Source organism: Ovis canadensis, chromosome 8 (genome assembly GCF_042477335.2).
Source record: "Ovis canadensis isolate MfBH-ARS-UI-01 breed Bighorn chromosome 8, ARS-UI_OviCan_v2, whole genome shotgun sequence".
Classification (NCBI taxonomy): Eukaryota; Metazoa; Chordata; class Mammalia; order Artiodactyla; family Bovidae; genus Ovis; species Ovis canadensis.
This window is the reverse complement of record NC_091252.1, coordinates 67529761-67557185: the sequence shown is the minus strand read 5'-3', so window position 1 is coordinate 67557185 and position 27425 is coordinate 67529761. Positions and strand designations below refer to the sequence as shown.

At 37.4% G+C, this 27425-nt stretch overlaps 1 protein-coding gene across 3 annotated transcripts in view; it reads right to left on the bottom strand.

The window, feature by feature from the left end:
- AKAP7 (A-kinase anchoring protein 7) overlaps positions 1 to 27425 on the bottom strand; it is a 134636-nt gene that overhangs the window by 40108 nt on the left and 67103 nt on the right. For all 3 annotated transcript variants that reach the window (XM_069598434.1, XM_069598436.1, XM_069598435.1), the window contains exon 7: positions 23915 to 24062. In XM_069598434.1, coding sequence (XP_069454535.1) covers positions 23915 to 24062 — 148 coding nt within the window. The remainder of the gene's footprint in view (positions 1 to 23914; positions 24063 to 27425) is intronic.

Genomic DNA, 27425 nt, shown 5'->3' with positions numbered 1-27425 from the left:
TACAGACATTACCATGTGTAAAAGAGGCTGCTAGTGGGAAGCTGCTGTATAGCACAGTGAGCCCGGCTTGGTGCTCTGTGACGAACTAGAGGGGTGGGGGGGAGTGGGGGCAGGTTCAAGAAGGAGGGGATATATGTACACTTATGGACAGAGGAGTCTGGCAAGCTACAGTTCGTGGGGTTGCAAAGAGTCAGCTATGACTAAGCAACTAACACGTGGCTGCTTTGCACTGCTGTATGGCAGAAACCAACACGACAATGTAAAGCAATTATCCTCCAATTAAAAATAAATTTTAAAAAATGAAAATAATCACTAACACTTACTGGACACCTGCCAGGCACATGTTAAGTGCTCTACATTTACTCACTCATTTCATCTTTACCACAGCTCTGAGGCAGCTACTATTAATACTAACCCCACTGCACAGGTGAAAAAACTTCAGAAAAAAAGTTCAGAACAGTAACTTGGCCAAACTCTCCCCAAGAGTATGTGACAAGAATAGGATCTGGACTAAATCCGTCTGGATGCATAAGCCCTGAGCATCTCATTGCAGAGTTCCATGTTATTTAATATAATTTGTGTGTAGTATCAGGTATATATTGGGTTGGCCAGAAAGTTCATTCAGGATTTTACATAACATCTTATGGAAAAACTTTCTGGCCAATGCAAACACTTTATGAAACCTCTTACAATTTCAGAATAATGTTCAGAAAAATAGTTATTTAACCAAGCTCTATGGCAATATGTTTTAAATGCCTTGTTTTCTTATGTTTTGTCACCAAATCCTTTTATTAATGGTGCAAGAGTAACATAATCCTATTTTAAAACAAAGGACCTAAAGACAGATCCCTTATTGGAGCTGGAGCCTGGCCCTGCTGCCTGCCATGCCTTGGGGAAATGATGCAATGAAGAATACAGGGCACCAGAATGACCCCAGGAAGCATTCATCTTCCAGGAAAAAAGAGCAACTCAGACCATTCACAAGTGATCCCCAAAAATATTAGTGGGGTTTTATTAAGGGGTTAAACAGACTCCTTTCAGTAATATATAGAGATCTACCATAACTAGATTTAAAAAAGAAGCTTACCGTCAATGATAAAAAATATCTGCTATGATTTCATGTTCATAAATTTAAAAACATAACCTTTTCATGTTATCTTTTCTCACAGGCCTGGCTACAAACCAACCATGGTGAAGACAGTTGCCCATATCAGCTATAGCTGTTCAAATTTTTATTAGAATGGTGACAATAGCAGGAATACAACCAGAAGCATGAGGGGGTGGCAGCTGTGTCTTCTTCATGTACTTTGAAATATCAGCTCTGGTTACTGTCTCCAATGAAAAATATAATTCTTAACTATGGCCAAAGACTCTATTCTCTGTGTCCTTGTTTGGCTTTATGTCCTATCTATAACTGAAAACATTTATATGTGGATTTCTGAGCAACCTTGTTACAAAAGTCTGACTCAAGATGAAGAAAAAAATCTCACTGTAATATTTTGACTCTATAAAACTGTAGAAATGACCAATTCTTCTGAGACTTCCAATTCATTAAGAGAGGAAATCTGAGTTTAACAACTTACAGAAACAAATGAGAAAGAAAATAAAAGGTAAATGTTCCTTTACTCAAAAGAAGGGAGACAAAGAGAACATAAAATCATGAGTGTAAACAGAGGGGGGATAATGCTTTATCCCTCCAAATTCTGGAACCAAGCCTTAGGAGATGTGCCTTTAAACACAGAAGACACACTTCAGGAAGACTTCCTTATAAAATAGGTAGCACGCTTATGGAAACTGTTATGCCAAGAAATGTCACCATTTCAGTGAAAAGGTACATAAGTTCAAAAGGGCTTGACAACTGATGGAAATACAATTCACGAAAATTGGGATGTTTTGGAATATATCACAATTTTTAATGTTGACATCAGGGTACCAGAAAAAACAAACAGCAAACCTGGGCTTGAAAAAGCTGAATGGACTTACTCAATACTGTTTTGTTTCTCTATGTTCCCATAAAACCCAATTTCAGTTTTCAATAATCAATCCACAGTAAGCATACATCTATCATACAGATGTGCTCCCATTTTTCAATCATGCTACATCTGTGTAGTCATTCTGTGCCCAAAGCGCAAGGTTCTGAAACTACAACATTATATATCGATGCTTGAAACCTGTTCTTATGAGTATCTGTCTGCAAGGGAAAAAGACTGAAAAATTATAACTGAAAAGCCTTAAGGATGATCTGTAAATCTCACTGGTGAAGTCCTTTTAAGTTACCAGGTAAAAGAACCTTGATCTCACCGAAATTTGGAAGCCAAGAATTATTTTTTACCATTATTCCTATTTAGTCATATTTTTAACAAAGACTTTTTAACTTCTCTCTACAGTGCTTTAGCAGTTTTTCTCAAAAACTGAAAGTTATAGGTATTTCAAACTGCCATATGCTCTACAATTTCAGTATGTAATTGGAAAGAGAAAGTGTTTTTTCATATATGTGAAAAACATACCCTATACAGCATATGTGCATTTAGGAAAAAAGAGGAAGCAAGCAGACAATCGGAGCTGCACAAGGAGTCCTTCCTTATCAATTGCAACATCCTTCCCAACCTCTGCTGACGCATGCCTGCCGAGGGCCAGTTTTCAATGCCTCCTCCATGCTTATCATTCAGTCGGTTCTTTTCTAAGTATGTGGCCCAACCTTAAACAGTGGATGTAGTTGAAGCCTTTTCCTTAATGGTGAGAATAAATTAGGGCGGATGATCTATTTCCCTGCTCAGAGAACAGACAGCAGTAGGGCTGGGAGAAGGCTGAGAAGTTATAATGTGTTTATACACAGACACCTTGAATTTATATTACACCGTTTATCAAATCTATCTGATTCCAGGCACTATTTATGAAGCACTGAGTATGTGCTAACATGATAATCACATCAGCTCTTGGGGTGAAGGTAACTCTTGAATCGGGGGGTGCTGCCAGAGTAGGTGAGAGAGAAAGCCTGGGCCAAAGGAGGGCAGGAGGCCCGCATGTGTAGGCACGATGAAGGGAGCAGGAGAAAGCCCAGAATTCACGTTGTGAAAATCCTAGTCGGCAGTTTTATGAAGGCAAAGCAGCACCAGGGGGACAAAGGCCTGTAACAGTCATCTACTCTAGACAGATACTCTTGAGGTCTGCATTTTACAGTCTGTCCTTCTTTGCAGGCAGTAACAATGAATTCACAAAAGCTGACAGGAGTTACTTACTCACAGGCAAGTTGAATGTTTGCATGTTAAAACCTATTTTAAAAAAGAAAGAGGAGCAGAGAATACACTTAATCTGCTGGCCAGTATTTGTATTATCCGATATGGCTGCTTTCTCATTCAAGTGCCTTTAATCCTCTAATGCCATGCACCTTTCAGAGAGAAAGACACATCCTTCAGGGGAAGAAAAAAAAATATTTCAAAAAGCTAACCAATAAGTAATGAGTTTATTTGTAGTTTAACAGTGTAAACAACACAAAATTTGGTTTTACAGTTCTCAACTTACTGGGTTTTTTTCCCACAGGTCCTAATTCTTTACATAGACTATCCTCAAATCTATATTTAGCTCTGAAAGTGGTTCACTGTTTGTCTTGATTCACTGACAGCACAACAGTCAGTCACATTTCCTGCAATGTAAAGCATCTGAAGACTTCAAATAAAGGGTGCTTTAATGACTCAGGATATAATTAATAATTCTTTTTTCCTCTAATAACACAAAGTAATACAGAAGAATGATAAGGAATATATATGAAGATAATGAAAAGATAATGATAAGATAAAAGATAATGAAAAGTTTCTTATACTAGATGAAATGCAGTTAAATCAAGATTGGTTTTGGCAGGTCTCAGGACCTGTCATGATCCACCAAGGCCTAGGCTGACATTCATCTGGTACACTATGTCAGTATTCTTTCTGTTTATAGATTTAACCATAAAGTTTTAGTAACTATCAGAACTGTGTTTAAATATACATAAAACACTGAGTCTATTTTCTACTAATACATTCTGTAATTCACATCCAAAATGTATTATATCTGTTAGGATGCATTCAGCTGCAAGTAACAAGAAACTCTTGATTCAGATGGTTAAGAATTTTTTTAAATGTCACTACCCCCTATAATCTAAGGTAGAGTTGCTCTAGGTTGGTTAATTCTGTGGCTTAAGAAGATCATCAAGGAGGGTTTGGGAAGCAGGTTCTAGAGGGAGGAGATATATGAATACTTATGGCTGACTCACATTGCTGTATGGCGGAAACCAATACAACATTGTAAAGCAATTATCCTCAAATTAAAAATAAATTTAAAAAAGAAGAAGATCATCAAGAGTCATGTTCCAGTCTCCCATACTCGGCATATCAGGTGTGAAGTCCCCTAGTGTCCCTATGGTTAAGAAGCTGCTAAGTCCAGGGTCACATGTATATTCAACAATTTCCAGCTAAAAATAATGATGTCCTCTTCCCAACAAATTATGCATCAGCAAAAAAACTTTTCACTGGGATCCCAAGCAGACTTGCCCTCACTTATCAGAACTGGGTCACATGCCACTTCCTAATCACTGGCAAGAAGAATGGGGCCAATCACCTGAAGGGCTAAAGTGGAGCCCATGTGCTCTGAAGTTCACTGTCTCACAGGGAAGGAAGGGCTCTGCCAACCAGGAACCAGGGTGGGAAGAAAATGGACTCAGAACAGGCAAACCCCTGTGGCTTCTAGAGTTTTACATTTAACTTTTAATAGAAATGTGGTATCTACTGTTTGGTCTGTTTAAAATGAGAAAAGTGGGACTTCCCTGGTGGTCCAATGAAGTAACCTACTTCACTAGGTTAGGTTCACACTGTACCCTGCCAATACAGCGGACACGGGTTCAATCCCTGATCCAGGAAGATTTCACATGCTGTGGGGCAACTAAGCCCATGTGCCGCAACTACTAAAGCCCCTGCACTCTAGAGCCCATGGTCTGCAACAAGAGAAGCCACCACAATGAGAAGCCCTCACACAGCAACTAGACAGCAGCCCTGGCTTACCGCAACTAGAGAAAGCCCACTCACAGCAATGAAGACCCAGTGCAGCCAAAAATAAAATAATTTAAAAATATGTTTTTTAATTAGAAAAATGATTGAAAAGGTCTAAATAATTCTGAGCAAAGAAAAAGTCCTGAGAAGTACAGCATCGATAAAGGGTGGCATGCTAATTTTGTTAAACACCTATCCTATACAGATAAATGAATGCCATACTTAGGCCTTCCCTGGTGGCTCAGCTGGTAAAGAATATGCCTGCAATGCGGGAGACCTGGGTTCAGTTCCTGGGGTGGGAAGATCCCCTGAAGAAGGGAACAGTGATCCACTCCAGTATTCCGGCCTGAAGAATTCCATGGCCTGTACAGTCCATGGGGTCACAAAGAGTCAGACACGACTGAGTGACTTTCACTCACTCATGCCATACTTATAAACTAAATTCTTGCTAGAAATGCATAGTTGGGGCACAACTGTGAACTCTCTTTCTCTAAATTAGGTTAAGACTGACTTAAGTAAAAGCTCTGGCTATTATGGGAGCTGTTAGCAATGAAAATATATTTGGCAGCTACGGTTCCCTGGTATGAACCATGTGATAATCAAATGTAGTTTCCTTTACTCATAGCCAGAATCAAAACAAAACATTTCCCTGAATACCTTAGTCAATATATGATCAAATAGAGCCACAGCTCATGAACTGACAAAATGCTGTTCTTTCTGTTAGCAACAGTTATTGCTTTAGGTATTTTATACAAAACATAAATAGCACTATACTGTGTTTTTTTCATAGCCCCCAAAATAATAAAGTCCATTTTCTATCTTTACCATTGTATTTACATACATAAATTACACATAAATATGTATATGTAATATAAAATATTGCAGCTCAGTGGTAAAGAATCTGCCTGCCAATGCGGGAAACAGGAGACGCAGGTTCGATTCTTGGGTCAGGAAGATCCCCTAGAGTAGGAAATGGCAACCCTCCAGTATTCTTGCCTGGGAAATTCCATGCACAGAGGAGCCTGGCAGGCTGCAGTCCTTGGGGTGGCAAAAAGCTGGACAGGACTGAGTGACTGAGCATGCATACAAAGGTATCTGATGGATAAACACATGTATGTGTATGCATGGGTGTATATACATGCATTTTATTTATAGATAGTATTTTTATTTTTGAAAGATACCAGTGTTAATCCCATGCTAATTTAAGGAAAGCATTAGAAATAAAGCAAATTTATAATAATCCGAGTGGGTGTTCTGATGTCAGGAATAAACACTGTTACAATAAGTATTCTAATATAACTATTACTGCTGTTAATCTTAATAACTAACATTTTTATAACTTTATGTCAGGCACTGTGCTAAGTACTTTTAAAACATTAATATACTAGCTTGGTAAAAAAAAACAATGTTCTCAGGCAATTAGGTGATGTGATGGGCCAGTTACCCATAATGTTTGGCAATCAGAAGGCTTTCCTAACATTAATTTCCTATATCTTAATGGTTCCCTTTGACTGCAGACTCTGCCCTCTAATCATTTCATTCATTTATTTTTCTTTTTATCTGGAATTCAATATTTACTTTCATGTTTCCTAAAATACACTTAAAGGCTATACACATGTATCATAAAATATCATAAATTATCAGTATATCATTCTAACAGTGATGTTTAATGTGTCAGTTAAATTTATCACATAGCACTACCCCTTTCATATGTAAGATTCCCAAGGCATCTAACATAAATCATAAGGTTTGAAACCAGGCCAACAGATGGTTGGATTTTCAAAACACCCTTCACAGCTGCCACTTTGTGTTAGCATCAGATTAATAACTGATATACCTGTTAAAATACAGTGAGCCATCACTAAGATTAATTTGCTCAGTTACTTATCTTGCAACTTCCTCTAATTCAAGCAGATGTAAAAAAGTAAGCTGGGAATTCCAACTATTAGTTCTCTTTCATTTTTATTTGGGCTTAACAATGAAATTTCAAATAATTTCTTTTTAGTAGACAGGTTTCATCAGGGAAACTTTCTTACAGGTTTCATCAAGAAAATCTGTAAAAAGAGAACTATTAGATTATAGAAAGGAATAAGACTGGCATTTGAAATATAATATTCTACCATGTCAAATGTTCTGCTTTTCAAGAACATTATGATATCTAGGTAGGATGACAGAAGTCTCAGTTAAACCAGGATAACTTGGTTTTCTTCTAACTCAGCCAAGTACACTTCCAAAGGTACCATTTCGATGATAAATTACATGGTCACACAATTTATGTGCCATAGAGTAAATAGTTAAGTACTTTGCACTCAGCTCTTATTAAATTACATGATAATTTTGAACAGGGAAAATTTCTAGCAGCTAAAGTTTCCAAGTGAAAAAACAAGGTGCAGTTCCCCTATGTGATCAACTGTCTTTTTACTTCTCCTTCTTCTAACATGCTTGAAACAGATTCACCTTAAACAGTCTAAGTAGAGATGAAATTTTCTTAATCATTTCCCTGTCAGTCTGTGCAAAAGAAAGCAAGACCAAAATTTTTGGCCCTGTCCACCACAAAAGAGGCATTCCTATACTCCTATCGAATATAAATTTCACATAATATGATTTTAACATATCACTTCATATCAATACGCTATTGTCAGTCTTGGGTATTTTTCTCCTTGTCACATTTTTAACCACAGGATGCTAAAATGGAAATCTAAAAGGGATGAAAAAAAAAATTAAGGAGAGAGGAATCTAACCAGTTTATATTTTATAGAGAGATAACTGAGTACCCTGTTATCTGATAACAGTAGCCTGTTAATCAAAATTAATCTGTTCAAAGAAATAGTTGGAAATATTGATCAAAATTAAGCTTGGAGAGTTGTCTGAGGAATAAATATTTTCATAGTTTTCTTGGATATATGTACTAAAGCAAAAGTTCTTAAATGTTTTGGCCTCAAGACTCTGCTACACTGTTAATACTTATCTACAATCTCTCCCTACCAAGAGCTTTTGTTTATTTGGTATATTTACTACATTAGAAATTAAAAGATTTTTAAATGTATTCATTCTTTTCAAATTATCAACGATAAATTCACTATATATATAATGTTATCACAAATGTCTTGTGAAAATAACTATATTTTTAATTAAAATTTTATAGTGAGATGAATGGCATTATTTTACATTCTTGTGACTTTCTTTAATGTCTGGCTTAATCAAAGATTTATCCTCATATCTGTTTCTGCATTCAATCTGTTGCAATATGTTGTTTCATTTGAAGTATAAGAAAAATCCAGCCTCACAGAGAAGTATATTTGAAAAAGGCAGGAGAATAACAACCTTTTCAGATAACTGTGGACATTCTTCTTTGTTATTACACTGAAACTCAACAAGCTGTAGCTTCTTAATTGCAATGTTGAATCTTAAAATGAATCAATAAACTTTCATACTCTTTACAGTCAAATCTTTTGGTCTATCTTGAATATTAATGGATCTTTTATCCTCACATGTCTTTGTAACAACACGCGTCAGTCATTTTAAAAATACAAATTCACTGAGTTACAAAGATTCTCCATATTTTGACATATTTCATTATATAACATCAAAAAATTCATTAATATCACATCCTCTTACTAGGAAAGTATGGATTACAAAGAGGAGCAAGTAAACGTCTGAGGGAAAGGAAATTTTCAGTATCTTGATAATGATAATGGTTTCACAGGTGCATACATATGTTAAAAACTCATCAACTTACACACTTTAAACAGGTACAAATTTTGAGTATAAGTTATACCTCAAAAAAGTAAAAACAAAGTTTGATAGATAAAAACAACCTGGGAAAATCGAGTTCCTTATTCTACTCTGTTCTCTTTCTGTATAAAATTTTCCGTTAAAAAGAGTGGGGAAGTTTAGGCATCTGTCTACTCACAGTAATAGACCAGTTTTCTTAAATTCTTACTATTGTCTGAAAGCTTGAGTTTTATTATTAGTGGTAAATGATATCAGTTTTCTTTGCTGTGACAGGTTTATTTCTTTTCTTTTTTTTTTTTTTTTTTTTTTACTGGAGTTTCAGCTTTTCTTTATTGGAAAACATCAAATTGCATAGAGGCCTCAAACTCTGTGTGGTTTTGCCTACAACTTTTTTTTTTTTTTTTTACTGTATGAGTAATTCTTTTTTTTTTTTTAATTTTTAGTTTTTTATTTTTTAAATTTTAAAATCTTTAATTCTTACATGCATTCCCAAACATGAACCCCCCTCCCACCTCCCTCCCCAGAACAACTTTCTGGGTCATCCCCATGCACCAGCCCCAAGCATGCTGCATCCTGCGTCAGACATAGACTGGCGATTCAATTCACATGATAGTATACATGTTAGAATGTCATTCTCCCAAATCATCCCACCCTCTCCCTCTCCCTCTGAGTCCAAAAGTCCATTATACACATCTGTGTCTCTTTCCCTGTCTTGCATACAGGGTCGTCATTGCCATCTTCCTAAATTCCATATATATGTGTTAGTATACTGTATTGGTGTTTTTCTTTCTGGCTTACTTCACTCTGTATAATCGGCTCCAGTTTCATCCATCTCATCAGAACTGATTCAAATGAATTCTTTTTAACGGCTGAGTAATACTCCATTGTGTATATGTACCACAGCTTTCTTATCCATTCATCTGCTGATGGACATCTAGGTTGTTTCCATGTCCTGGCTATTATAAACAGTGCTGCGATGAACATTGGGGTACATGTGTCTCTTTCAATTCTGGTTTCCTCGGTGTGTATGCCCAGAAGTGGGATTGCTGGGTCATAAGGTAGTTCTATTTGCAATTTTTTAAGGAATCTCCACACTGTTCTCCATAGTGGCTGTACTAGTTTGCATTCCCACCAACAGTGTAGGAGGGTTCCCTTTTCTCCACACCCTCTCCAGCATTTATTGCTTGCAGATTTTTGGATCGCAGCCATTCTGACTGGTGTGAAGTGGTACCTCATTGTGGTTTTGATTTGCATTTCTCTAATAATGAGTGATGTTGAGCATCTTTTCATGTGTTTGTTAGCCATCCGTATGTCTTCTTTGGAGAAATGTCTATTTAGTTCTTTGGCCCATTTTTTTATTGGGTCGTTTATTTTTCTGGAGTTGAGCTGCAGAAGTTGCTTGTATATTTTTGAGATTAGTTGTTTGTCAGTTGCTTCATTTGCTATTATATTCTCCCATTCAGATGGCTGTCTTTTCACCTTGCTTATATTTTCCTTTGTTGTGCAGAAGCTTTTAATTTTAATTAGATCCCATTTGTTTATTTTTGCTTTTATTTCCAGAATTCTGGGAGGTGGATCATAGAGGATCCTGCTGTGATTTATGTCTGAGAGTGTTTTGCCTATGTTCTCCTCTAGGAGTTTTATAGTTTCTGATCTTACATTTAGATCTTTAATCCATTTTGAGTTTATTTTTGTGTGCGGTGTTAGAAAGTGATCTAGTTTCATTCTTTTACAAGTGGTTGACCAGTTTTCCCAGCACCACTTGTTAAAGAGATTGTCTTTACTCCATTGTATATTCTTGCCTCCTTTGTCAAAGATAAGGTGTCCATATGTGTGTGGATTTATCTCTGGGCTTTCTATTTTGTTCCATTGATCTATATGTCTGTCTTTGTGCCAGTACCATACTGTCTTGATGACTGTGGCTTTGTAGTAGAGCCTGAAGTCAGGCAAGTTGATTCCTCCAGCTCCATTCTTCTTTCTCAAGATTGCTTTGGCTATTCGAGGTTTTTTGTATTTCCATACAAAGCTTGAAATTATTTGTTCTAGTTCTGTGAAAAATGTGGCTGGTAGCTTGATAGGGATTGCATTGAATTTGTAAATTGCTTTGGGTAGTATACTCATTTTCACTATATTGATTCTTCCGATCCATGAACATGGTATATTTCTCCATCTATTAGTGTCCTCTTTGATTTCTTTCATCAGTGTTTTATAGTTTTCTATATATAGGTCTTTAGTTTCTTTAGGTAGATATATTCCTAAGTATTTTATTCTTTTCGTTGCAATGGTGAATGGAATTGTTTCCTTAATTTCTTTTTCTACTTTCTCATTATTCGTGTATAGGAATGCAAGGGATTTCTGTGTGTTGATTTTATATCCTGCAACTTTACTATATTCATTGATGAGCTCTAGTAATTTTCTGGTGGAGTCTTTAGGGTTTTCCATGTAGAGGATCATGTCATCTGCAAACAGTGAGAGTTTTACTTCTTCTTTTCCAATTTGGATTCCTTTTATTTCTTTTTCTGCTCTGATTGCTGTGGCCAAAACTTCCAGAACTATGTTGAATAGTAGCGGTGAAAGTGGACACCCTTGTCTTGTTCCTGACTTTAGGGGAAATGCTTTCAATTTTTCACCATTGAGGATAATGTTTGCTGTGGGTTTGTCATAGATAGCTTTTATTATGTTGAGATATGTTCCTTCTATTCCTGCTTTCTGGAGAGTTTTTATCATAAATGGATGTTGAATTTTGTCAAAGGCCTTCTCTGCATCTATTGAGATAATCATATGGTTTTTATTTTTCAATTTGTTAATGTGGTGAATTACATTGATTGATTTGCGGATATTGAAGAATCCTTGCATCCCTGGGATAAAGCCCACTTGGTCATGATGTATGATCTTTTTAATGTGTTGTTGGATTCTGATTGCTAGAATTTTGTTGAGGATTTTTGCATCTATGTTCATCAGAGATATTGGCCTGTAGTTTTCTTTTTTTGTGACATCTTTGTCAGGTTTTGGTATTAGGGTGATGGTGGCCTCATAGAATGAGTTTGGAAGTTTACCTTCCTCTGCAATTTTCTGGAAGAGTTTGAGTAGGATAGGTGTTAGCTCTTCTCAACATTTTTGGTAGAATTCAGCTGTGAAGCCATCTGGACCTGGGCTTTTGTTTGCTGGAAGATTTCTGATTACAGTATCAATTTCCGTGCTTGTGATGGGTCTGTTAAGATTTTCTATTTCTTCCTGGTTCAGTTTTGGAAAATTGTACTTTTCTAAGAATTTGTCCATTTCTTCCACGTTGTCCATTTTATTGGCATACAACTGCTGATAGTAGTCTCTTATGATCCTTTGTATTTCTGTGTTGTCTGTTGTGATCTCTCCATTTTCATTTCTAATTTTATTGATTTGATTTTTCTCTCTTTGCTTCTTGATGAATCTGGCTAATGGTTTGTCAATTTTATTTATCCTTTCAAAGAACCAGCTTTTGGCTTTGTTGATTTTTGCTATGGTCTCTTTTGTTTCTTTTGCATTTATTTCTGCCCTAATTTTTAAGATTTCTTTCCTTCTACTAACTCTGGGGTTCTCCAACTCTTCCTTTTCTAGTTGCTTTAGTTGTAGAGTTAGGTTATTTATTTGACTTTTTTCTTGTTTCTTGAGGTATGCCTGTATTGCTATGAACTTTCCTCTTAGCACTGCTTTTATAGTGTCCCACAGGTTTTGGGTTGTTGTGTTTTCATTTTCATTAGTTTCTATGCATATTTTGATTTCTTTTTTGATTTCTTCTGTGATTTGTTGGTTATTCAGAAGTGTGTTGTTCAACCTCCATATGTTAGAATTTTTAATAGTTTTTCTCCTGCAATTGAGATCTAATCTTAATGCATTATGGTCAGAAAAGATGCTTGGAATGATTTCGATTTTTTTGAATTTATCAAGTTTAGATTTATGGCCCAGGATGTGATCTATCCTGGAGAAGGTTCCATGAGCACTTGAAAAAAAGGTGAAATTCGTTGTTTTGGGGTGAAATGTCCTATAGATATCAATTAGGTCTAACTGATCTAATGTATCATTTAAAGTTTGCGTTTCTTTGTTAATTTTCTGTTTAGTTGATCTGTCCATAGGTGTGAGTGGGGTATTAAAGTCTCCCACTATTATTGTGTTATTGTTGATTTCCCCTTTCATACTTGTTAGCATTTGTCTTACATATTGCGGTGCTCCTATATTGGGTGCATATATATTTATAATTGTTATATCTTCTTCTTGGATTGTTCCTTTGATCATTATGTAGTGGCCTTCTTTGTCTCTTTTCACAGCCTTTGTTTTAAAGTCTATTTTATCGGATATGAGTATTGCCACTCCTGCTTTCTTTTGGTCTCTATTCGCGTGGTATATCTTTTTCCAGCCCTTCACTTTCAGTCTGTATGTGTCCCTTGTTTTGAGGTGGGTCTCTTGTAAGCAGCATATAGAGGGGTCTTGTTTTTGTATCCAATCGGCCAGTCTTTGTCTTTTGGTTGGGGCGTTCAACCCATTTACGTTTAAGGTAATTATTGATAAGTATGATCCCGTTGCCATTTACTTTATTGTTTTGGGTTCGGGTTTATACACCCTTTTCGTGTTTCCTGTCTAGAGGATATCCTTTAGAATTTGTTGGAGAGCTGGTTTGGTGGTGCTGAATTCTCTCAGCTTTTGCTTGTCTGTAAAGCTTTTGATTTCTCCTTCGTATTTGAATGAGATCCTTGCTGGGTACAGTAATCTGGGCTGTAGGTTATTGTCTTTCATCACTTTAAGTATGCCTTGCCATTCCCTCCTGGTCTGAAGAGTTTCTATTGACAGATCAGCTGTTATCCTTATGGGAATCCCCTTGTGTGTTATTTGTTGTTTTTCCCTTGCTGCTTTTAATATTTGTTCTTTGTGTTTGATCTTTGTTAATTTGATTAATATGTGTCTTGGGGTGTTTCGCCTTGGGTTTATCCTATTTGGGACTCTCTGTGTTTCTTGGACTTGGGTGATTATTTCCTTCCCCATTTTAGGGAAGTTTTCAACTATTATCTCCTCAAGGATTTTCTCATGATCTTTCTTTCTGTCTTCTTCTTCTGGGACTCCTATAATTCGAATGTTGGAGCGTTTCATATTGTCCTGGAGGTCTCTGAGATTGTCCTCGTTTCTTTTAATTCGTTTTTCTTGTTTCCTCTCTGATTCATTTATTTCTACCATTCTATCTTCTATTTCACTAATCCTATCTTCTGCCTCCGTTATTCTACTATTTGTTGCCTCCAGAGTGTTTCTGATCTCATTTATTGTGTTATTCATTATATTTTGACTCTTTTTTATTTCTTCTAGGTCCTTGTTAAACCTTTCTTGCATCTTCTCAATCCTTGTCTCTAGGCTATTTATCTGTGTTTCCATTTTGATTTCAAGATTTTGGATCATTTTCACTATCAATATTCGGAATTCCTTCTCCGGTAGATTCCCTACTTCTTCCTCTTTTGTTTGGTTTGGTGGGCAACTCTCCTGTTCCTTTACCTGCTGAGTATTCCTCTGTCTCTTCATCTTGGTTATATTGCTGCGTTTGGGGTGGCCTTTTTATATTCTGATAATTTGTGGAGTTCTCTTTATTATGGAGCTTCCTCACTTTGGGTGGGGTTCTATCAGTGGCTTGTCAAGGTTTCCTGGTTAGGGAGGCTTGTGTTGGAGTTTTGGTGGGTGGAGCTGGGTTTCTTCTCTCTGGAGTGCAATGGAGTGACCCGTAATGGGTTATGAGACATCAAAGGTTTTGGGATAATTTTGAGCTGCCTGTATATTGAGGCTCAGGGGAGTGTTCCTGTGTTGCTGGAGAATTTGCGTGGTATGTCTTGTTTTGGAACTTGTTGGCCCTTGGGTGGAGCTTGGTTTCAGTGTAGGTATGAAGGCATTTGATGAGCTCCTATTGCTTAATGTTCCCTGAATTCAAGAGTTCTCTAATGTTTTCAGGCTTTGGGTTTAAGCTTCCTGCTTCTGGTTTTCAGTTTTATTTTCACAGTAGCCTCTAGACTTCTCCATCTATACAGCACCGATGATAAAACATCTAGGTTAAAGATGAAAAGTTTCTCCACCTTGAGGGACACTCAGAGAGGTTCACTAAGTTACAAGGAGAAGAGAAGATGGAGGGGGTAGTTAGAGGTAACTGGAATGAGATGCGGTGAGATCAAGAGAGGAGAGAGCAGGCTAGCCAGTAGTCACTTCCTTATGTGCGCTCTATAGTCTGGACCGCTCAGAGGTATTTACAGAGTTATACGGGGAAGAGGAGAGGGAGGAAGTAGACAGAGGTGACCAGGAGGATAAGAGAGAGGAATGAGTAGGAGAGAGACAAATCCTGCCAGTAACCAGTTCCTTAGGTGTTCTCTACCGTCTGGAACACACAGAGATTCACAGAGTTGGATAGAGAAGAGATGGGGGAGAAAAGAGACAGAGGCCACCTGGTGGAGAAAGAGGAGAGGCCAGAGGAGGAGAGAGTGGACAAGTCAGTAATCTCGCTCTCAGGTAAACTTGGGTAGTGAAGTTTGGGTTTTTAAATGTACAAAATTGACAACAAAGATTAAAAATCTGGAGTAGAGGTTGGATTTTCAAAGATACAATATTAAGGAAAAGCAGAAGGAAAAAGGAAGAAAGAAAAAAAAAGAATTATTAAAAAACAAACAAACAAAAAAAAACAAAACAAAACACCAACAACCATCCAAAGAGTATATATGGTGTTTGCCTTAAAAAAAAAAAAAGTCTTTTTTTTAAAAAAATAGTAATACTAGGTTATAGAAATAAAAATTAGAGGAGAAATAGAAGACTTAACAATTAAAAAAAAGCTCGGAAAAAAAAGAAAAAAAAAGCAAAAGGCAAAAAAAAAAAAAGAATGATTTTAAAAATATTAAAAAATTAAAAATATATCTGGCTCTTCTCTGATGTTATGGGCCGTGTGGGCTCACTTCCAAGGTGGTTCCCTCTGTTTAACTTCTTCTGTTTGCTGGTTTTTAGGCTCACTAGTTCAGTCGCGCTGTGGGGAGGGGGGATGCTGTTTTTGAAGACAATGGTCTGCTTTTCTGGTTGCCTGATGTCCTCTGCCAGCCTACAGAAGTTGTTTTGTGGAGTTTGCTCGGCGTTGAAATGTTCTTTTGAGGAATTTGTGAGGGAGAACGTGATCTTCCCGTCCTATTCCTCCGCCATCTTTTTCTCAAGTCTCTCTTTGCTGTGACAGGTTTATTTCTTTTCAAGAAAATTGCTGCCAAATACCCAAATGTGGAAACAAAAAATGTCTAAGGGGTCCTTTTTCAAGAAAAAAATGGTGTTCCATGAAGGGAAGTGGCGACCTTAGCTTGCAGCTTAAACAACCACACTGTGCTTTCCCTTGAGTCACCCTCCCACTTCAATATATGGAGGTGCTTTATGAGCACCTCTCAGTTTTGTTACATAAATATTAAAAAGATACATGCTCAAAGATAGAGAGTAAATACAATTAATAATTATTACTACTCAGCAAGAACATTCTTAGGTTAAACTGGCTTTTTTCTTTTTGCAACTGCTTTGATTCACACTGGTCACCCACAGTTTTACCCACCAATGCTCTTGCATCATCAGTGTAACCCTTAATCCCAAAAGAAAAGGCAAATAATATCTTAGTATTATTATAAAAGTAGTTTTTCCCTCACACAGACCCTAAAAGTATCTCAGGGCCTGCCAGGGATCCATGGATCAATCTTTGTGAACTAAAGTGAACTAAAAATCATTTTAAAAGAGTTTAAAGCTCAACAAAAGTATAACTTTACAAATTATTAGACTATTAAATCACTCAGAAGATAAGCACAATGAAATACATTTTTACTAATAAAAATAAATGATCTGATGAGAAAAAAAAACCAGATATTTAAACAAATATATTTTGCCAATACCCCCACCTACTAAGTAGACCTTTAAGTGGGTGTATTACATTTTAGCAATATAAACACTTTCAAATTAAGCATTTTAGAAACTATTACTTATCACTTAAATGACGAAGGCTCAGATTTAAGGATTCTAGAAAGCTCAAAGATTGGTGTCCTAGCTATGCCTCTCACCCAGGGAAGAAAAACTGCTGACTTCCTTTTCCCTCCCACTCTTGATCCGTCAATCAGTGGGTCAATTACAGTGACAACATTACCTTCCATACCGAAGATCCCCATGCTTACATACCAAACTGGGCAAGATCCAGAGCTTTTGGAGCTCTGCCTTGGCCACAAATGGTAAATGAGCACTTAAGATTGGGACACCAAAGTCAAATCTGAGGGTCTCCTTGGACATAACCCCCAAAAGTCGTTTTTTGTTTGGCTGAACCACCACCTACATAGGACCAATGGGAATTACTGGATGGACCATGACAAGCCTTTAAAGACTGACAAGATTGGCCTGAGTTGTCTAGCTCTTTTAACAGTGATTCTCAAAAAGCAGGGACATCTGGATAGAATAAATTCATTGACTCAACTCACCCAGAATTCTCCCTAGTGTTTCAGCCCATAAAATCTGAGTCTGGTGTCTTGTTAGTCTGACCGGTTTGACACTGGATACATGCTGCTGACTCAGCTGTGCTGACTCTGACTGTGACTCTTCTCATTCAGCACCACATCTGCACAGGCCTGCTTGCTTCTACTTCAGCCAAGCCCCCCACTGCCTCTTCTGCAGTCCGGAACTATTTGAAGGGCTTAGCTTTAAGATCCAATCTTGTGTCCTTCTGCTGAGTATTAAACTCCACCCTCTTTTTATCCCACATCTATCTACTCAGTCTCCTTTATACATATTCACTGACTTAGTATATTCAACTGTGCCCATCTCCTTTCCCAGCTCCCTCACCAGCTCCTCAAACACATAAACCTTCCTCAGCTAACTAGACTATAAACTCAAAGTTCCTCCTATCATTAATATTACTATCATCCTACCACTTAATATTATCACTAATATCACCCCTGCTCTGCCCTGCCTCCTAATGCACTGCTTCTCTCCCCTGTAAACTGTACCTATTGATCCTGGACAGTGTCCTTTCTCTACTATCCATCTCATCCTATTTATCCAAGCCCTGAAACTCCCCATCCCCAGCTCTCCTATAAGCTAAAGTTATATGCTGCTTCCGCTGTGTCCTATCAAAACCCATCATTGTTATGGATGAAGCTCTATTCAACTTCTCCTCCTCCCTCTCCATTTTTCAGAGGTAGTCTTCGCTCCCCAGTGACACTGTATACTCTTAAGGACTATGTCTTACACTTCTCTGTATCTCGTGAGACCCAAGAGGAGTACATACATCGTACACACTCGATAACATTTATTAAATTAATGATGAGTAATTATTATTAAACAGCTGGGGTTCTCAGAAAATCGTATTTGTACCTCTGCTTGCGAAGTTATAAAGAAGTACACAGGCCTGAAAAAAAAAAAAAAACCTTCTAGACCTTTCCAAATCCTCCACTGCCTCCTATGAGAAATATCTGACAGCTGAAAGTAAACTAGTCTTTGCAAGCACTAAATTGCTCATCAATCTTCCAAAGGGTGTCATTTAGTCAATTACTTTCCCAAAGGAAATATAAATGGAACAGAGCTGCCAGGGAAAAATTAATACACCCAACTCTAGTAAGTAGCTCACAGAGAAAAGCTTTCACCACCCTAGGACATCTGAGCTATATTTCATTCCTGGATTCACCAGGAAGGACTGGTTTTACACTTAAAAAAAAACAAACCTGTATTTTAAATGATTAATGAATGCAGTTAGGTTTGCAAGAAGTTATAGCTCAATATTAAGTAAGCATATTATCAACCAAATTTTTGAATTTGGTTGAATTAAAAAGTAGTCCTTTTTCCTTGCATCTGAATGTATGACTATTGCCTCCATAACCTACCAAACTTCCCCCCAAGACTCCACATAAAGATGCACAATGTCAGAAGTTGGAGAGGAAAATGCTCAGCATGGAAACGTAACGCAGGCCCAGGGAACAGCAGCAGCTGCCAGGAGATCCAAACTCAGATGCTGTCAGGAACCACGGAGGTAGTGGGACTGAGCTAAGCAAATTGTAAAAGAAGAACAAGAGTGAGGGGGTGAGGGGGTGACAAAAGGCAGCTGCTTTCAAGGTGTACCTACTACCCACCCAGGAAATCACTGCATTCAAGATCGTGAAACAGGTGTGGCCATATTTTTTGATTGTTCAAAGGCACCAGAAACCCAGATTTTTTTTAAGTAAAATTACCCCCAAATTGGCAACAATTATAAAAACAAACAAACAAAAACCCTGTGTTAGTCCAGTATTAATACAACATGTTGTAGTTGTTTAATCACTAAGTCATGTCCGACTCTTTTTGCAACCCCGTGGACTGTAGCCTGCCAGGCTCCTCTGCCCATGGGATTTCCCAGGCAAGAATACTGGAGTGGGATGCCATTTCCTTCTCCAGGGGATCTTCCCCACCCAGAGATCAAACCTGCATCTCCTGCATTACCAGGCAGATTCTTTACAACTGAGCCACCAAGGAAGCCCAAGACAACATGAAGCGTTGCTAAGCGGTGATCTTCGGAACACACAGTAAGGTTGCTGCTGCTGCTGCTGCTAAGTTACTTCAGTCGTGTCCGACTCTGTGCGACCCCATAGACGGCAGCCCACCAGGCTCCCCCGTCCCTGGGATTCTCCAGGCAAGAACACTGGAGTGGGTTGCCATTTCCTTCTCCAATGCATGAAAGTGAAAAGTGAAAGTGAAGTCGCTCAGTCGTGTCCAACTCTTAGCGACCCCATGAACTGCAGCCTACCAGGCTCCTCCATCCATGGGATTTTCCAGGCAAGAGTACTGGAGTGGGGTGCCATCGCCTTCTCCAATAGTAAGGTTGGTGGGGTGCAAAAAAATTTCTAAAAAAACCTTCCTAAAACTAAAGCTCTGTTTCACACCCACTTTTAGTAACTGAATTTTTCTTTTTTTCTTTTTGAATTTCTTTCTTAATCTGAGTGTCTGAGTACTTAATTAATGATCACACCAGACAGATGAAAAGCTCAAATGTAAAAGCAACCAAAAAAGCAGAGGAAAATATAAATGAAAATGTATCAAATTTTTAGTTTGGAGATGACTCTAGTCACAATAATTAAAGAAATCACAGAATTTTTGTTATCTATAATTTTATAAAACTAAAAAACATCTAATATGAAAAATTTCTTGTGACCAAAACTGAATGCAAAATACAACCTGGAAAATATCTGAAGCGGTATAGCAAAAGGCTAATAATCTTTACTCTTAAAAAAAAAATCCTCACAAACTATTAAGAGATACAAGAAGAATGAAATCCAACTCCTGATGGACAAAAACAGCTTGCTGCTGCCAGTTCCTAATACAAAGCAATTTACCCTGTGGGACCAGGGCTGAGACATCTGCAAAACCACACATGGGGTTATGAGTGGGAAACACACATAGTTAAATGAGTTCTCAAAAAAAAGCTTTAAAAGCACCAGAGGAAATCAAGTGCCACAAAAGACCCAACAAATAGAAGCATTCATACCCAAGGAACTGGATCTTCAAATATGATAAGAATTTTCAAAATTAATTATATTGAAATCATCAAAGAGATAAGTAGAGTTCCCTGTGCTTACATCCATAAGAGGAGCCGAGCAGGAAAATATGATAAAAATCAACTGCAAATCTTGGAAATGAAGCATATAGTCATTGGTATTTTTAAAATATCCTAAACAATATAACTGAGACAGCTGAAAAGAAGATCAGTGATTTGAAATTCAGTATTATCCAAGAATGCACCATTAACAAATTAAGATAGGAAATATGCAAATCTAAAAATTCTCTACCCCCAAAAATTCACATGTATCTATATATACAGTTTTATGAATAATTTCAGGAGGTTCCCAGAGTTCCTGAAACCCAAACTCTACTCTAGAATTCTGAACACATCTTATGATCATATGAAATCTGTCCCATTCTCTGTATACAACACAATACTGGTTTCAAGGTTCAGGAAACAGACATTATATTTGAATTAGGATCAAATTAAAGAGCAACCATACCAAATGTTAGCCAAATAAATCTAAACAAAAGGGTGGAAGATCTAAAAAACACCTTTCTCCAAAGAAAGCACCCATATGGCTAAAAAGCACATGAAAAGATGCTCAACATCACTAATTATTTGACCAAAACTACAAATAAGATATCACCTTACACTGGTCAGGAGGGCTTCCCTGGTGGCTCAGACAGTAAAGAATCCACCTGCGATAAGGGAGACCTGGGTTTGATCCCTGGGTTGGGAAGATCCCCTGGAGGAGGGCATGGCAACCCACTCCAGCATTCTTGCCTGAAGAATTCCATGGACAGAGGAGTCTGGTGGGTTACAGTCCATGGGGTTGCAAAGAGTCAGAAAAGACTGAGGGACTTTCACACTGATAAGAATGGTCATCATCAAAAATCTATTATACAAACAATAAATGCTGGAGAGGCTGTGAAAAAAAGAGAACCCTCCTACACTGATGGTGGGAATGTAAACTGGTACACCCACTATGAAGAACGGTATGGAGACTCATTAAAAAAACTGAAAATAGAGCTACCATACGATCCTGCAATCCCATGCCTGGACATGTATCAGGAGAAAACCATGATTCAAAAAGATACATGCTCTCTCCAGTGTTCACAACAGCACTATTTACAACAGCCAGGACACAGAAGCAACCCAAATGTCCATCAACAGAGGAACAGATAAAGATGCAGAGCATAGACACAATGGGTTATCACTAAGCCACAAAAAAGAGAAGGAAATAATGCCACTTGCAGGAACATGGTGGACCCAGAAACTGTCGAACTGAATGAAGCAAGTCAGACAGAGAAAGACAAATATCATGACAGATCATTTATATGTGGAATCTTAAAGGGTACAATTGTACAAATGAACTTATCTACAAAACAGAAATAGAGTTACAAATGGTTACCAGAGGGTAAGGGAGGGCGAGGGATAAACTGGGAGATTGGGACTGACATATACACACTACTATATATAAAATCCGTAACTAATAAGAAGCCATTGTATATAGCACAGAGGACTCTACTCAATACTCTGCAATGGCTGAAATGGGCAAAGAATCTGAAAGAGTGGATATATATTCTCCAGGCAAGAATACTGGAGTGGGTTGCCATTTCCTTCTCCAGGGGATCTTCCCAACCCAGGGATCAAACCCAGGTCTCCCGCATTGCAGGCAGACGCTTTAACCTCTGAGCCACCAGGGAAGCCGGAGATATACAGATATATATGCATAACTGATTCACTTCACTGCACACCTGAAACTAACACAACATTGTAAATCAACTATACTCCAATAAAAAAAAATTTGTTTAAGATAATACAAAAAAGAATCTGAACAAGAAATGAAACCCACAAAGAAAGAGTTCTGAATCCTGCCCAATATTTTCTGCTGTAAAACTCGGGTAAGATCAAGAAAATCACTAATTATCTACAGCAAATATAAGACTCTAGTGTGTATTAAAATTAGTTAATGATTATAAAATAATTATCATTTTCAATGCCAACATTAATGTTCAGAATGGTAGGAGAATATAGATTATGTGTAACAGGCAAAAACCTTTTTTAAATAATCTTAATGATTCATATGGGTGAAATTTGAAAGAAGCTAAATTACTCTGAATTAGAAAAGGATGAGAGATAAAGAGCCTGAGAGAAAAAGTAGAGAGAAATTGCCTAGGATAAGGGGAGTTTTATACCAAGCTGGAAAAGAGCAGTAAAAGAAAATTCAGTGAGTGGAGCATAGTAATTTGGGGTGAGCTGAACAGAGCTGTATAATGGCAATATTGGAGATCCATGCTGTGAGCTGCATAATGCAGGCCCACAATACCTTCAGTAAAATCTACATATTGCTCTTTTTCAAAAAAAATAGGAGTGGGAGAGGCAATGAAGCACCAAGTTCTCCTTCAAGGTTGGTCTAATGTAATTACAGGGGAGATATGGAAAGCTAGCCAAAATCTGTATTATGCAAGAAGGATTTAAATTTGCTTTTTACAGTGAACCTAAAGAGAAATGTTTGGTCCACATCAAAACTTTGATGGAAGCCAGCTCTCTTACAGAGGTTCTGAAAACAAAAAAAGTCTTCCTTAAAACGCATTTGACATGTTTCAGAACACAGAATTCAAATGACAAACTGAATATCTTCTGTTTAAGAGGGCTAAGATCTTTGGAAGGTAAAAAGGCTTCTCTGATGAGAATTTAGAAATAAAATTGTCTTCTTGAACATTTTTAAAATACTTTCTGTATAATGATTCTTTCAGGATGTATATTTCCATAGGTTTTCTTCAAGCTGACTTTGATGGTGGCAAGAAAGTACCTTGGTTGAAGATCCTTGAGATATTTAGATACATGTTTTTATCTTCTCCATTTTCACATCACTTAAAAAGTATACAACTGATGTTGTCTTGAAGTTCACAATTTTATAAGAAGATTGCCCAGTTTGAAATAGTAAATTTCAATCACAACAGATCAGGTTCCTTTGAAAGACAGCCACATTGCAAACGAGAAATACCCCTGTTCTAGTCTTTCACATTCTTCCTTTGGTGTACATGCTCTCTACTTGGAAACATAACTGTGTATGAATCTGTCTCATCACAAGCCATCTCCCTCATAAGATGACAGAGCATTTATGCATGAATCTTGGTCTCCCCTCAAAACATATTTTTCTTAAGGAAGAAATTGAAAGACAAGTTTTCAGTCTCTGCAGGCCACCTATGCTTTTTCTTCTCAGAGTGAAACTTTCTGGCCTGGCATAGTCTATTCCCAATTAAAAGCAGCAAAGATGAAAATACCTGGCATAGAAGGCTGTGATCATATAGGCCTTCACTGATGAAAATGCTTTCTTCATATTCACAAAGTAAAATTACACTGAAATGAATGTTGAATCAACATTTCAAGACTTCATGATAATTATATTTTAAAGCACAGAAGTATAAAAACTATAGGTACTTAAATCTTGACTGATAAATATAAATACTAACTATGTTCCACAAAATTTTTAATGTATTATTGTCAAAACATAATGTTTAGGAAAATATGTCACTGAGAAAAACATACAACATAAACAATTGCCAAAACAAAATGATGCTGAAAAAATCAAAACCAAAGATAATTTTTAAATGCCACTCACCAATTACAATTGAAGACTCACAGTGATAATAGCCATTACTTTGCTTTTTCTTCAGCATGGAGCAAAGATCTATACAATGTACCACTTCTTCTCCAAATCTATGGCCGATAAATTTTTCATACAATTTGGGGTCTATTTTTTTCACTCCCTTGAAATGACAAGACAAAATCACATCAGTCAATCATTTCATTTAGGCAACCAATTCATATCTTTATCACTTTCTTAGAACCTGATAGTACATTTTGATATACAGTCCTGCCTGCTGGCATCTGAAAATGGATACCACAAAATTGCTGTAAAGTTGTTTTTAAAGTCTCTCTGCCTGGAATGAGTTGTATTTTTTTTTTTTCAAATTGAAGAGTGTTGAGCAAAAATAATAAGGTATATCAAGTTGAAATTTGAGATATCCAGCAAAGAGAAATCATCTCCAAAGACAATGGAGAAATGGGAGAATTTTTCAGTGACATGGAACCTAACATTTTATAGTGTGTAGAACGTAACATTTGCATCCATTTTAATAAATGGATGTAATTTTTAAATTCCTTATGTAAGACTCATCTGAAAGACAATTAAAGGCTATTCAAATTGGAGTCAATAGGTCTTCCAAGTTTTTCTCCACCTGCCCCTCCTGATTCTGTGTGCTTTCATATCAGAAATAGGGCTTGTTGCCAAAAAATTAGTAACTTGGTAGTTCCCCCAAACATGGGAAAGAATGTCTCCCTCTCCCCTTACTATACATGGTCCTATGCCTGCCTCATAGTCCCAAAACACAGTCATTGAGATGAAGATACAGTACTTTACAGGGCAAGTTTACTAGCTGGCCATGTGCAAACTTTTCCTTTAATGTATATATATACATTTACATTGCCCTGGAAATACCTGTCATTTCTGAAACTCAGAAAATATAAAGAATATAGAAAAAAAAGAAAATGAAAAATCATTTATGACCCTGTTATTTATATATTAATAAAATACATTAACCCTGTGATATATATATTCTTCAAGTCTTTCTCTATGCATATATGTTATTTTCAAATTATACTTACATAAATCTTACTAAAGTATAATTAGAATATGTACTTTCCCTTTTTATTCACAAAAATCACAAAAAAATTTTAAATGCAGATAGAAAACAAATTAAAACACACCAAACTACTACTAAAATTTTATGTATTTTATTTTTCCTATGCATGAGTTGTACCATGAGTATTATCTGATAATCAGCTTTTTTCAGTTAATATGTTAAATTGATAAATAATAAATGTGAAAAATATTCTTATATTTTCATAGTATTCCATTAGATGGAGATATAATTTATTCACTCAATTCTTTATTGTTGAACATGTTGGGAGTTAAGATCCTACATGCCTCAGCCAAAAAAAAAAAAAAATATATATATATATATATATATATATAACATGGTTTTGTTGAGCTATGTGTTTCAACTGAGCTCCTGATCTTTCCTAACCACTTCAGTCAGACTTCCCCACCTCAGTTAACAGCAACCATGTTCGACTTGATCAGGCTGAAAACCTTGGGGTCATCCTTGATTCTCCTCTTCCCCTTAGCCCTACTTCCAATCATATCGCATTGGCTCTACCTTTAAAACACACCCAGTTCTTACCACTCCCCTGCCACCTCTGTCCAAGCACTTCTGTTTCTTTCACCTCAATTACCCCAAGAGCTTCCTAACTGTTTTCCCACTGTTTTCTCTTTGGAAGTCAAACTGATCCTATGAAAACATATACCCAGATCATGTCATCCTCTGCTCAAAATCCTCCAAAAGGTCTCCATTTTTCTCAGAGGAGCCAAACTGCCCCAACCAGCCTGCAGGGTCCTGATCTGCTGTCTCTGGACCTCATGGGCCTCGTGTCCACCACTCTTGCCTTCATCCCTCAGCAGCCTCCCCAGCCTCCTCGCTCTTCTGTGAACAAGCCAGGCGGAACCCACCTCACAGTCCCTGTGCCGCCTGTCCCCACCTCCTGAAACGCTCCTCCCCCAGATATCTTCATCGTCCATCCTCATCTCCTTTAGTTCTCTGCTCAAATATTACTTTCTTAATAGGGCTTCACTTATTACCTTTTTATATAAAAAGATACCTAAGAATTGATGCTTTTGAATTGTGGTGCAAGAGAAGATTCTTGAGACCCCCTTGGATAGCAAGGAGATCAAACTAGTCAATCTTAAGAGAAATCAACCCTGAATGCTCAATGGAAGGACTAATGCTGTAGCTGAAGTTCCAATACTTTGGCCACCCGATACAAACAGATGATTCACTGGAAAAGACCCTGATGCTGGGAAGGATTGAAGGCAAAAGGAGAAGAGGGCAGCAGAGGATGAGATGGTTGGATAGTATCACCGATTCAACAGACATGAACTTGCGCAAACTCCAGGAGATAATGAGGGACAGGGAGGCCTAGTGGGCTGCAGTCCATAGGGTTGTAAAGAGTCAGATACAACTTAGCAACTGAACAATAGGGCTTCACTTAACCATGCCATCCCTTCTCCCTAAGCAGTCCTCCCAAATCCTTTCTCTTTTTCTCCCCCTATACATACTTATGTTTCTCCATAGCACTTACCATCTTCTAACATATTATGTAGTTCATGTTTATGTCACTGTCTGTCTTTCGCTGTCTTTCTCCATTAGAATAGGAGCTCCACACAAGGATTTTTGTCTGATTTTTATTCTCTGAAATATCCTCAGTCCCTTATAGCTTATGGGCTTCCCTAATAGCTTAGTCGGTAAAGAATCTGCCTGCAATGCAGGAGACCCGGGTTCAATTCCTGGGTTGGGAAGATCCCCTGGAGAATGAAATAGCAACCCACTCCAGTATACTTGCCTGGAGAATCCCATGGATAGAGGAGCCTGGCAGGCTACACAGTCCATGGGGTTGCAAGAGTCAGACATGACTTAGCGACTAAACTACCACCACCATCCTCAGTCCCTAGAACAGTGCTTGACATGAAGCAGGGCTCAATAAATAACTGTCACAAGTGCAAAGGAGGATAGTTGACAACATCAAATGCTGTTCATTCATAGTTCAGCAAGAAAGAAAATGAATGGATTTCTTTTGATTTGGTGAGCAGCAGTCCATGAGGGACAGCAGAGCCTAATGCGGAGGGTCAGTTAGTGCATGAGCGCACGTCCCTGCTTGGCCACTTCTCAGCCATGTGGCTTCATTCCAGTTTCTTTATCCATAAAATGAGGCTGACAATAATACCTGCCTCTAAGTGCTCATATGCACTGAATGAGTCAATTTATAAAAGTGCTGAAAACAGTGAAATATGGTAAATGTTATAACATATCATCTATCTATATGATATATATGATATACAGATAGATATAGATAGATATATAGATATATCATATATCCATATATGACATACAATATATCTATAATATATTATAGATAATTATTATTAGTAAGACTACTGAAAATCATAGGTAAGATCTCAGGGGGGGAAAGTTCTGAGTAAATGGAAATTGACCATCTTATTTCCCTTTCAAATG